The sequence below is a fragment of the Drosophila gunungcola genome, unplaced genomic scaffold (genome assembly GCF_025200985.1).
Source record: "Drosophila gunungcola strain Sukarami unplaced genomic scaffold, Dgunungcola_SK_2 000199F, whole genome shotgun sequence".
Taxonomy (NCBI): domain Eukaryota; kingdom Metazoa; phylum Arthropoda; class Insecta; order Diptera; family Drosophilidae; genus Drosophila; species Drosophila gunungcola.
Genome location: NW_026453360.1, coordinates 48198 through 61471, shown reverse-complemented (window position 1 = coordinate 61471; position 13274 = coordinate 48198). Strand labels below are relative to the sequence as shown.

The following is a 13274-nucleotide window of genomic DNA, read 5'->3' as shown; positions in this document are numbered from 1 at the left end:
CTGACCCGTCAGGTAGAAACTGACGTCCGGTGTGAACGGCCGGGACAGAGCAAGGGACAGGAGGCGTACGCCTTGAGAGCACAGTGCCTGTTCATCCCTAATCCCTAATCTCTGTAACCCCGCCGAGCCAAAGGCACCAGAAGACATCGCAAGCGAAACCGGCGAGGGAGACACAACTTCGCAGCCAGCACGATCCAGCGAGACGTTCAACGTGGGAAGGAGACGATGGCAGAACATAGTTCTACATTATCAATACACCACCCAGTCCGAGGGTCAAGTCGGCGAATAAAAGATCACTGTATACTCCCAGTCTTTCTGTGCGTTTTCACTGAGCAACAGGCAACTTTTCAGAGAGCACTGGACCGGAGAAGTCACCACACGCGTTTGCATACCAAGAAGGAACCTGAGAGAAGTTTTCCGACGCCTTAAACAGGCAAACCTCATGATTAATCCCGAAAAATGTCAATTCTTCAGAAGCGAACTGCCTTACCTGGGACACCGCGTTACGAATAAAGAAATCGGCATTGATCCCGAAAAAGTAGCAGCCATAGCCGAGCTGGAACCACCCAGGCGATTCGTGCCCGACTTTGCGCGAATAGTGAAACCACTAAATGATCTGTTGCGGAAAGGCACGAAATGGCCATGGACTGCAGAGCACCAGCAAGAACTATTCAACCAGCGAAAATGAATGTCTGGCAATCGTGTGGGCAACCCGGAAGCTCAAACCATACTTGGAAGGATACCACTTCAAAGTGGTGACTGACCATATGGCGCTTAAACGGTTGAAAAGCATCGAAAGTCCATCAGGAAGAATAGCGAGGTGGGCCCTGGAGCTGTAGCAGTATGATTTTAAAATATATTACAGGAAAGGGCAGCTTAACGTGGTCGCTGATGAACTGTCAAGACAGCCTCTGCCAGAAGCTTTTAGACTAGCCGAGGAAACTCCGGAGGACACGCAGGGAATATGCAGCTGGATCAAGGATATGGGTGAGAAGATTAACACACAGCCACAGAAGTTTCCGGACTACCTCATGGAGGGAGGCGCTTTATACAGGCATATCCCGCACAGAGCAGGCAGCGAAGACGTGGCAACATGGAAGCTCTGTGTCCCACGGGGGCTGAGGGAAACAGTCCTGAAGGAGAATCACGACTCACCAGCCGCTGGACACGTGGGAAGTCGGAAAACGATTGCAAGGCTGGCGGCTCGATATTACTGGCCAGGAATGCATAGGGACGTCCGAGCACACGTACAGAAATGCGAGACATGCCTCAAATACAAGCCTAACCAGATGCAGGCAGCTGGGCAAAATGCTGACGCAGATACCCGAAGAACCATGGCAACTGTATTTGCAGACTTTGCGGACCATTGCCCAGATCGAAGCATGGAAACCAGATGCTGCTAGTGCTGATAGATAGGTTTTCAAAGTGGACAGAGTTGGTGCCACTGCGAGCAGCAACGGCAGAAACACTTCAAAAGGAGTTCCGAGAAAGAGTCATCGCTAGGTTCGGAGACCCAGTTTGCCAGCCGCGCACTCAAAAAATTTGTCAACGAAATGGGCATTAAGCCACAGATCACAGCACCATATACACCGCAGGAGAATCCAACGGAAAGAGCAAACCGAGCAGTTAAAACCATGATAGCGCAGTTTGCGGGAGGAATTGGGAGGAGAAGTGGCCGGAGATTATGCTAGCGGTAAACTCAAGTCCGTCCGAATCAACAGGGTACTCCCCGTGTTTCGTCACGCAGGCTCGAGAGCCTCGACTGCCAAGCGCCCTGTACGACAGGGAAACCAACGGCACAGGAAAGCAGACGGAAACGCCTTATTGGCCATATGACGGACCGTACACGGTAATAGACTTCGTTTCACCAGTTACTTGTAGAATCCGTGTTACGTCGGTGTATTAGTGCCCAGTCCACAGGACTTGGGCCGAGGGAGTTGCGTCCTGAGTAGGCACGCTGGGTGCCGGCTAAGCTCGCCAGATGGGGTGGGTTCTTTGGAAACCACTCCCTCCCCTACATAACGAGAATAAATTTATCGTGCCTTAGGAAAAATATAGAGATCGTTCAGTTCGTTTTGTCATTTGTCGTCGCTGCCCACAAGCTTCTCAAGTAGCTAGATCGAGCGCTTGACCGAATTTCGATCGGCAGCGTGTGGCTGTTTTACCCTGCCCCTTCATACGTCCCGTATGCCGATGGATCGCCGCCGGCCACTGCAATGCGATCCCCTAGTGTCAATGTCGTCAGTCGAAAGTTATGTCATTGTTCTTGACCCGAGTTTTTCCATTTGCGCCAGCTCCCCCTTTTATAAACGTTTACCAAGACATTATTGAGTTCTGCTTCATATTACAATTTATTAAAAAGATTTTTATTTAAAAAGGTGCACATTTAATTGACAAATATAAGAGTAAATTGGGGTGCCAAATTAATTAAATTGAGAAATATTCTGTATATAGTGTATGTAATGTTTGTATTAACGTATAAAAAAGAAACATTAAGAATGAATATATATATTTAAGAATAATATTTTGGGCTAATTTATAAAAATAATAATATGAATCTTACAGGACGTTAAATCTAATGTATGAAGACTACATATATATATCTAAATGTTTAAATTGCACAAAGATCTAGGTATATACGCATATGTGTAAATATATATATATAAAAAGTTTGCTTGACAGTAAGTCGAACCCAAATCACTTACCCCTTTTTATTTCCATCGACGAGAGCTCTCATTGTGGTATTCTGGGTTTGAAAAATTAATTATACACATATGCATAAATATATTTATATTAGTGCAAATTCTCTTAGCATTATTAATAAGGTGTTGGATTAATTTATATAAAAAAAATTATGTTAATTGTCATTTCTTGGGGCAATTGCGCGATGTTGGTCTTATTTCACAAACAAAAAAAAGTTATTCGCTTTACGGCGCTACGAATTGCGAGTAAGAGAAGAGTGAAAACGGCACTCGCGACGGTTGACGGTAGCACTTCTAGCTGAGGTTTCTTCTGGTGGTTCCAATTACAAATCAAAACTTTGGCTTTTGCTTGTATTTAATTGCTGGTTTATTATGAATGGGTATTGTTTATTGTTTTGTCGAAAATTGAAATAATAATAATAATGATGTAGTTTTTATCTTTGCACGGGCTGATATATTAGTGCTGGCTCCTTTCTGGCCAATTGGCGGCGACAGCCATGATTTTCTCCAGCTCGTGTCCGTGGTCCCGACGTCTCTGTACAGATCGCTTGTATATCCGGAGGAAGCTCAGAATCAACATAAGGATCAAGAGTCCAGTAATGAGGCACAAAACATTGTAGACTTTGGTTATGTCCTCCTTGTGGTCTACAATTTCAACGTTGTTCACCACGTTTGCTGTGTCGTCGGATGCCGTCGAGGTTGTAGATCCCATGATATATAAGTTATATTTCTATCGGGTTCTAACTTTAATCACTCGGACAGGTCCTTCGCGTTTACTGTTTTCCGCGGTCGCTTCTTGTCTGATTCGCACTTATCTTGGACTCCGACTGCCCGATTCGCAATGATCTTTTTTACTCCCTCTTTGAACCTGAGGTGGGGCTCTTTTATACCGGTGGTTTTGCTTCCGGGTCATCTAAGTGTTCCCACTTAGGTACAGAATTTCCCCTTTTTCTGGCTTACTGCCCCACTTCTGGGTTCTGCTAGGTTTCATATTAATTGCTGCATACACCTATTGTCGGTTGTATGTTCGTATGAATTGCTTACTCTGACCAATTCGTTGCTGGTTACTGTATTGACCAACTTCGGTGTTTCGCCACCTGCAGTTCACAGTGTCTTCTGTCTCTGGTTACGGTATCTATTTCTTTCTGGTTTTATTTCTTACCCCGCTCCCGTAACACGCGGGTCGTCGATGCTGATTCAGCATGGAATGCACTCGCAAAAAAAACTACGAGGAGCGATTGTAATTAGTCCGTTATTGCCCTAACGTGTGGCCTCGAACCATACCCTGGGATTTAGGAGTTTCATGCTCTACCGACTGAGATATCCGGGCTATTATTATCATTAATTTTTAACCAAAAGAATATAAAAAAAAGGTCAGGTGGAATATACATATATATTTTTATTTGTTTCCATTTATTTGATACGATACGATTTTATATATTTTTTTTTTCTCTCTTTACTCTGACAAACGCCGTCTTGCCGGGGTCGGCTCGTCGTCGTCTTCCTCCTCATCGTCGTCTTCCGCCACGGTGTAGATACGGTATTCTGGAGGCAGACTTTGCCTCCTCTGCCGCCGGCGAATTGCAAATCGGCTTTCTCGCCGGATCCGCTCGTTCTTTGCGTATATGTATTCGATCATCGCTTCGAAGTGCGGAGTCTCGAGCCGTGCCTGGCGGTAGTCCTCCTCCCATATCCGCAGGTCCCGCTGTGTTGCGTCCCTCAACCGAATTAGTTCGTTGAGGCGGTTGTAGTCGGCGTTTATCCTTGCCGTGGTCTTCTCAATTTCCCACTGCGTTGCTCGTAGTGTATCTTCTAGTTCAGTATCAACCCAGGCGAGTCTTTCCCGCTCGTCCACCGCTATGTCTCTGCGGTCCCGAGCGTCAGCTTCTGAGGGGAGGGGTCTTCCCTCGGCCTCGCACCTTTCCAGATGCCTCTTCACGGCCTCCCTCGTGTTCTCGATGTCTTGCATGAGTTTCATAGTTATTTGCTTCTTTCTTACTGGTTGCTCCAAAAAAAAAAAAGAACGATCTTCCTTTGCTGTGTAGTACAATTGCACTTATTGCTGTTGGTTTTCAACCAGTTTCAAGCAGCGAAAAGGTCTTTGGCATGATATACTCCAATACTTTTTCCAGCTAAATTCCCTAATTCGTACAGCGACCCTCCCTTGCGTCCAAGTATGAGACACCATACCCGATTGGGCCCTAGCTTTGCATTATACCCTTCCATTCGGTTACTCTGCTTGTAGTTTTTTCGGTATACCACCTGACCTACTGCAAATTCAATTTCCTTACTGCGTGTATTATACGTTCTTTCAGCTTTTTCGTGTGCCCGGGCTAACCCTTGCTTAACTACACTGCGTATGACCTCCATCTTATCCGCCAAGCATAGAGCTTGATCTGTTGCTGATAGGCCGCCGATACGTCTCATGATCGGATACGCACTTGCGTGTGTGACCATGTTGGTCCCAAACATTGCATAATATGGTTCCAGTCCCAAAGCTTCGTGATAGCCACTCCGTAGTGTACACGAGATTCGACTCAGGTGTGTGTCCCAATGCCGCTGGTCTTTGTCCGTGGCTGACCTGAGCATTTGTAGCACGGATCGGTTTACTCGTTCTGCTGCATTTGCTTGTGGCGAATAGAAGCCCGTTCGAACGTGTCGGATTCCATATTGGCTGACTAACTCGGCAAATGTTGACGACACAAATTGCTTACCGTTATCGGAGTGAATATATTCTGGCACTCCGAATTGATGAAAAATGTTTCTTTCAAGGAAGGTTACTACGGCTGTGGCGGTTGCTTTTCGCATTGCCTCTAGCCAGACGAATTTGGTGAAATGGTCCAGACACACAAAGATCACGGTGTTTCCGGATTTGGTACGGGGATATGGTCCCATGAAATCAATGTAAAGTCTTTGTCCTGGCCGCTCAGTTATTCGTTGTTTTCCCATTGGCGGTCGGCTGGATTTGTTCGTTGTTTTGCTGACTCTGCAAAATTTCACAATTCTTAACAGTTCTTTGTACATCAACCGTCATTGCGGGCCAGTAATATAACTGCCTTAGTCGAGCTAAAGTTTTGTGTATGCCGCCATGTCCTGCCATTTGAGAATGTTGGGCGTGATGAACTACGTCCTGCCGAAGTTCCTCTGGAACCCACAGCTTCCAAGCACGGTCCTCATTAATTATTTCGCCTGTTCGGAATCCTACCCTCTTATAAACGTATCCTTCGGACGTTTGGGTATCCGGAGTCTTTTCTGCGTGTTTTTCAACAGCTTGAGCCAATTCTTTGTATTCTTTCGACTGGAACGCTGCTGATTGTAGGTCTATGTTAATCTCTGCCGCATCCCTAAGTACCGCTGTTACTTCATCCATATGTACCCTTGAAAGCGCATCTGGAACCACATTTTGTGACCCTTTCCGATGTTCGATTTCAAAATCAAAGGCCTGTAGTTTCAAACTCCACCTTGCTAGTCTGCCTGATAAATCTTTCTGGCCCATGAGCCACTTTAGACTAGCATGATCTGTTATGACCTTGAAAGGCATTCCTTCAACGTATGGGCGGAACTTTCTGATGCTCAATATTGCCGCTAAACATTCAAGTTCAGTGATGCTGTAGTTCCTTTGGGCTTTGTCCAGTTTCGAGGATATGTACGCGATAGGATGCTCGCCACCCTCTTCATCTGTCTGGAACAACACCCCTCCGACTCCGGTCGTCGATGCATCGCACTGAATCGTGAAAGGTTTTGAAAAATCCGGTGTTGTTAACACAGGTGCTGATACCAGGCTGGTCTTCAGTGCCTCAAAGGCTTTAATACCCTCTTCCTCGAGCTCATATTTCCTGACTCGGTCCTTTTTGAGGCTTTCATGAAGCGGTTCTGCCATTTGAGCGTAGTTTTGTATAAAACGCCGGTACCACCCTGTCATTCCCAAAAATCTCCGCATCTGTTTAGCGGATATTGGCTGTGGGAATTCTTGAATAGCCTTTATCTTTGCTGGATCGGTTTTTATGCAACCCCCACCTACTACATACCCCAGGTATTTAGCTTGGCTGTAACAGAACTTACTTTTTGCCACATTGATTGTTAATTTTGCTCTCCTCAGGCAATCACTCACCTGTCGCAACATTTCCAAATGTTCTTCAAAAGTTGGAGAACAGACCAGTAAATCATCCAGGTATACGAAAACGAATTCTCTTAATGCTGCTGGAATTACTTTGTCCATCAGTCTGCACATGCGCTGGGCAGCATTACACAGTCCGAACGGCATGACGGTAAATTGGTATAAAGGTCGTCCTGGCACTGTGAAAGCTGTTTTTTTTTTGTCTACTTTTTGCTTCCAGCGGTATTTGCCAAAATGCATCTTTTAGGTCGATAGCAGATATAAAGAACGTTTCTTGTAGACGACTTAGTTTTATCATTCGGTCGAGTTCGGCAAATACCAGTTTCTGTTTTGCTGGTGAGATGGGATAATGCCTCTGCTTGATAGGTAAATTCTCCTGGGTAACCTCTATGACATGTTCTTCTAACTCGGTTTTCCCTAAGCCCATATCCGTACAGGATGGGAAGGTGTAAACTACCTTTTTAAGGGTGTTTTCCTGTTGTTCGGTAAGTTTGTGTGGGGTGTATGCAGTTTCGGGGCGCTCGGGATTCTCTTCTTCGGGCGCTACTGTATCTAACTGCGCAACCTCTAATAGGCGTTTCCCCGGTAAAGGCAACTTAAATTCCTCCCAAAATTCTATTCCGAAATAAAAGTGTTGCTGTAGGGCGGGCACTATTAAAAATTCCAATTCTTTTGTTTCGCCTTCCCATTCTACCGGCAGAGTGATTATGCCTGTAACTTGAGTTTTCCCCCCACTGGCCGTTTGTACGTTTTGTCTGGTTAATCTTTGCATCTTATGCTGCCTCCGTTGTAAAAACAGCTCCGCTCCTTTGCCAATGCAGTTGGCACTTGCCCCTGTATCCAATAAGGCTACAATCTCTTCGCCGTCTACTTTTGTCTTGCCAAAAAGACGGTTGTCATTTTTCAGGCTGATGATAGACGCAACTAATTTTCTTTTAAGTTCCCGTGCAGTCTCCAGGGTCTGGTGCAGGTGTCGAAGTTTCTTATTGTTCCGGTTACTCCTTTCGTCTTCTTCCTCTTGTGCCGTATTAAAGATACGGGCGCGAGCCTCCTCGTACTCTGCCTTACGCTGATACCATGTCTTATGAGACGATATCTGTGCGGGGCTTGAGGTCGCCTCTTTTATTGTCTCGGCGTGTCGTTTTTCTGACCGGTCTTCCCCGGCTCTCCGATCAGACTTTTCCGTAAAAAAGAAGAGTGAGTAGAGTGATAAGAGTCGTTTTTACCACAATAATGACGCTGCGTTGCATGGAACCGGGCTTGGCACCCTGTTCCGTCTACACTTTTACGGTGGCGATAAAAGTCCGCCGGCTTATTGCACGTGTAGCAAAGGTATGTATGAAACGGGGACGTGCATTCCCCTCCGGGTTCCGTTCCCATTGACTCCAAGGTTTTCTTGTCCAAGTTTCGACGAAATGGATTTCCTCTTGCTGGCTTTACCATTCCAGCTCCCTTCGGTGGCCGGTTGTTCTGAAAAGCCTCCACCTGGTAGTCATCGGCTTCATATCCTTTTTCCGATTCATTTATGATTTCGTTAACGTGCCGCGGGCGCGACCTCTTGTCCTTCAACCATTTTTCGACCCGTATTCCTTCCCTCTTAAGCTCGGCTAATGTCGATATGCTTGACGCCAACAAAAAGGCTCCCATCTGCGAATTAAGGTTCTCCTTCAATATCTCCACCAGGTTGGATTCTGGAATCTTATTTCTTAGTTTAAACTGCAGATTGTGCATCGCAGAAATATAATCCTCCAAACTCTCGTTATATCCCTGCCGTCGTTCCATTAACTCTTTTATGGTGACATAGTCGTTCTCCGATGTCGAAAAGGCTCTGGTCATCGCTCGGGTTAACGAGTGGTACCCAAAATAATGGTCGTCCGCTTTGTCTTCAAGCATTTGCCAATACCATTTGCTGGCGGAGCCAGTGAGTAAACAGTGAAATTCTCGGAATACCTGTTCATCTGTATACCCATACAGTGCTTTCATGCGATCTACTCGGAAGAGAAAACTTTCTATTGACATCCCTCGGCTGGTCCCATCAAATTTAAGATTCCACTCCCGATATCTCCCATGCACTGTTGCAGTTTCGTCTGCCAGAGTCATTCTGATTATGTTGGTCCATGGAATTAAGTTCTGGCGGCGGTGCTGACCCCGAAAGTCCTGTTTCGGTGTTAAGTTGACGCTCACCGCGGCTCGACGGTGCCGGCGGAGAAGTGCTGCTTTGTGCAGGCGTGTCTCCGGTTGTTTGTGAATTACCTGATTGTGATTCACTCATTTCTGCCACTTTTGTTTGCAGATTAATTATCTGGGCGTTTAATTCCGTAATCTGGGTTGCGACTGTAGCCCTTAACTCGTTGCCTTGCATGATCAACGCAGACATCATTCGCTCCAGCCTGCTTTCTGACTCCGACTGTCGTGACCGTGCTCCTGTATTAGGTAGCACGTTGGACCTTCCTTGTGGCGGTCCTAAGTAGTAGTTTTCACCCCCTACAGCTCCTGTCGACTCCTCCATGGTGGAACTGTGGTAATCTGCCAGGCTTCCTAATTATCTAGCTTGCTGCCAAAGCTGACAGATCAACAGATCGCTAGTTGTCACGGTTTGTCTGGCTCTCCAGGCCTGTCTTGCGGCTAAGGTTGAAGCCCTTGCAGTCCTAGTAGGCGGTATTGTCAACGTTACCTTTTTCCTCTTCCCTGCCATTTACTGACCTATCTTCTTATTTCAAGGTTTTGGCTCGTGCCGAAGTAATTAAATAATAAATAAACAATAACCAACCTTGATAGTGGCATACGCCTGCCACACTTTTTTTTTGTTAAATCAGAGAAATATAAAAATTAAAAATAATTGAGTTAAATCTTCAAATTACCAACTTGAATGACGACGACAAAGACACTTGAGCCAAGACGCGACTCAAAAAAACTGGACAAATGTGTTTTCGTTCACTTTTTTACACTGCTTGATTGTTTTTACATAAAACAGCAGTTTTATTTGACAATTGTATTATGAAGAGAATACAGAAATTTTTAAATCGGGTTCGCTGGCATTGGAAGTTGTTTATGGGTCAAGAAACCGTCCGAAATTAAGCCCCCAAAAAGTTATTAAAAAGGTCCCTAAATAAGTGAATTTTATGATAGGATTCAACTGGTCTCCACCGGAGACACCAGTTCCATTCATGTCCTTCTGACCTCTTCCCAGGACTACAGCCTCCACCGGAGTGCTGATTCCCCGTAGAAGGAACTGTCCGAAACCCTCTCCCTCCCAGTCGTCGGAAACAGGTAGACTCGCTCACAGACAGACGACTAGAGCTTTATTTCAGACAGACGAAAGAAATTGCCTCCCTGTTTCCTCTCCCTCTGGACTCGAACCTCTCGAGCGACCTGGTTCATGCCTAGTACAAGCGGATAGCGTCGGCCAGAGAGATAGATTCCGTCCTCCCGCCCTTGTATTGGTGGAATCCGTACAGACTCGAACCTCTCGAGCGACCTGGATCTTGCCTGGTTCAAACGGATAGCGTCGGTTTGTACGGATTTGGTCTGTTCGCCCCCTCCACCCTCTTGGTCAATCGGTTTCCTCTGGACTCGAACCTCTCGAGCGACCGGGTCCTTGCCTGATTCAAGCGGATAGCGTCGGCCAGAGAAAACCCAAAAAAATTTAAGTTTGTTCCCTAAAAATGCTATGTTGGTCTTGCACGTGATTTGATAATATTATATAAGGACTATACAATTTTCAGTTACAACGCCTTAAATTTTTCTATAAAAAAACAAAGACAAATGATTTTACTGGATATTAAAAAGAGTCACAAAGTCGCACGGCTATTCTGAGACAAATTTCCGATTGAGAGGCCTTCTCAATTCAGACTGTCGCTGAAGTTGGGGACTTTATATGTACAAAAAAACAATTAAATTAACTATACCTGCGGAGAGGAATTTTAGGTGTCGACACAAACTATTCTTGATCTTTGTTCGGAAAAATTGAAAATTATGTATAGCATGTAATTTTTCATCCGGTATTCCGATTTTTGAAATCGTAACCTTTTAATACGTAAAACAAAAATCTTCAGATGTTAAAAGTCCTAGCTCTAAGGATGCGAAGAATCCTACGTTGGGCGCCAATTCTGTTACGTCGGTGTATTAGTGCCCAGTCCACAGGACTTGGGCCGAGGGAGTTGCGTCCTGAGTAGGCACGCTGGGTGCCGGCTAAGCTCGCCAGATGGGGTGGGTTCTTTGGAAACCACTCCCTCCCCTACATAACGAGAATAAATTTATCGTGCCTTAGGAAAAATATAGAGATCGTTCAGTTCGTTTTGTCATTTGTCGTCGCTGCCCACAAGCTTCTCAAGTAGCTAGATCGAGCGCTTGACCGAATTTCGATCGGCAGCGTGTGGCTGTTTTACCCTGCCCCTTCATACGTCCCGTATGCCGATGGATCGCCGCCGGCCACTGCAATGCGATCCCCTAGTGTCAATGTCGTCAGTCGAAAGTTATGTCATTGTTCTTGACCCGAGTTTTTCCATTTGCGCCAGCTCCCCCTTTTATAAACGTTTACCAAGACATTATTGAGTTCTGCTTCATATTACAATTTATTAAAAAGATTTTTATTTAAAAAGGTGCACATTTAATTGACAAATATAAGAGTAAATTGGGGTGCCAAATTAATTAAATTGAGAAATATTCTGTATATAGTGTATGTAATGTTTGTATTAACGTATAAAAAAGAAACATTAAGAATGAATATATATATTTAAGAATAATATTTTGGGCTAATTTATAAAAATAATAATATGAATCTTACAGGACGTTAAATCTAATGTATGAAGACTACATATATATATCTAAATGTTTAAATTGCACAAAGATCTAGGTATATACGCATATGTGTAAATATATATTATTTTTTGTTTTCACATTACCTTGATATCACTGTCAAATCAATTTATTTCACCGCGTATGCAAGACAAATTTATTTTTATTTTTATCTCCGAATTTGTTTTTTAACTGTCCCTTTGGTTGTTTCCTTTCTGTCTTAATTGTGAACATTACCAATTTTCTGTTGAGCTAGATTTAAGTGCGCAGAAATGTAAATTTTTTATAAAGATCTATTTATCTACAATTAATACTAGTGACCAGAGATATTCTTGTCATAAATAAAACAAGTTAAAAAAAGTTAATTCTTTTAATAAAAGTGAAAGCGAATCACTACAAAATAGTTTTAAAATGATTGATGAAGAAGACAAGAAAAAGAAGGAAACGGTAAGTACATTAAAAGAAAAGAACTAATTAATCAACACAATTTGCGTTCGAAATTTTAGGTTGACAATCGTTTCGAGTTTTTTTGGAACTACCTTACCAAAACATTGCGTCTTAAGCTGGAAAAATGGACCAAAATGATCACAGCTAACGAGTTCAGGGTAAGTTTTACTTACTTCTCATTTTATATAATAAATTCAATGGCTTGAGAAAGCTTCAATGCTTTGACTTCATTCCCGATTAGTTTTCTATATTTTCTCTTTAATTGAATTGCTTGAGTTGTCTTGTGTAGTAAAAGTTATTTCCAACTCTTAGTACTTAAGTTTACGGTCTTAAATTCCAAAGGAAGGAAGAAAAGAAGCAAAATTCGGCAATCCGAAATGTATATATATCTGCGGCTATAGCAGAAATTAAACTTCTAAATTAAATCCACTGTATATATGTACATTTATATTTATATTTACTTTAAATATGCACCATATTCATTTTATTTTCGCATTTGGTTTAAATATTTTCAGAGTAATTTTTAATATTTCAAATATTTAATTTAAATTTGGTTCATATTTAAGTTAAATATAACTCATAGATAAATTAAACACGATACTTATTTGTTTTAAATATAACAAGAAAGGAAGCAAACTTGCAAAAATTAAATATTCTTGAAAACTTTAAAGTTATAATTTACTTGGGTATATGTCTAAAAACATTGAAGATATGATGATTTCCAGCTTAATTGTTCGATAGTTAGTATGGCAGCTATAAGGTATCGCTTTCCGATTTTAATAAAATTAAAAGCGTAATTCTAAACTGTCAAATTATTAATAAATCAAAACAAATTTAAAAAAATTCCAAAAAATAAAAATTACATTTAAAAAAAATATTTTTTATATAATTTTATTGTTTCCATGGAAGCTATATGATATAGTCGTTCGATTTTGATGAAATTTTAATCGTAATTCTGAAAATTTTAAACATTACTATATGTCGAAGAACTAAATAAAAAAATTAAAAAAACAGCAACTTTTTAATGTTATTTTATTTTTTTTCGATTTTTCCTAAAGGAGATATACAAGTACTCGTCAAATTTTGATGAAATTTAAACCGTATTTCTGAAATATTTTACCATTACTATATGTTGAAAAACTAAAAAAAAAAATTTTAAAACTGCAAAGTTATATTGTTTTTTAATTATTTATCCGATTATTCCTATGGGA

The 13274-nt window shown here is 42.6% G+C and overlaps 1 protein-coding gene across 1 annotated transcript; it reads right to left on the bottom strand.

Annotated features, from left to right (window-relative positions):
• Positions 1-5628: 5628 nt before the first annotated feature.
• On the bottom strand, positions 5629-8655 carry LOC128265978 (uncharacterized). Its single transcript, XM_053002236.1, has 3 exons — positions 8260-8655; positions 7139-7996; positions 5629-6642 (listed from the first exon to the last, which is right to left on the bottom strand). Exons 1-3 carry the CDS (start codon positions 8653-8655, stop codon positions 5629-5631), a joined length of 2268 nt encoding a protein of 755 aa, XP_052858196.1.
• Positions 8656-13274: the final 4619 nt, after the last annotated feature.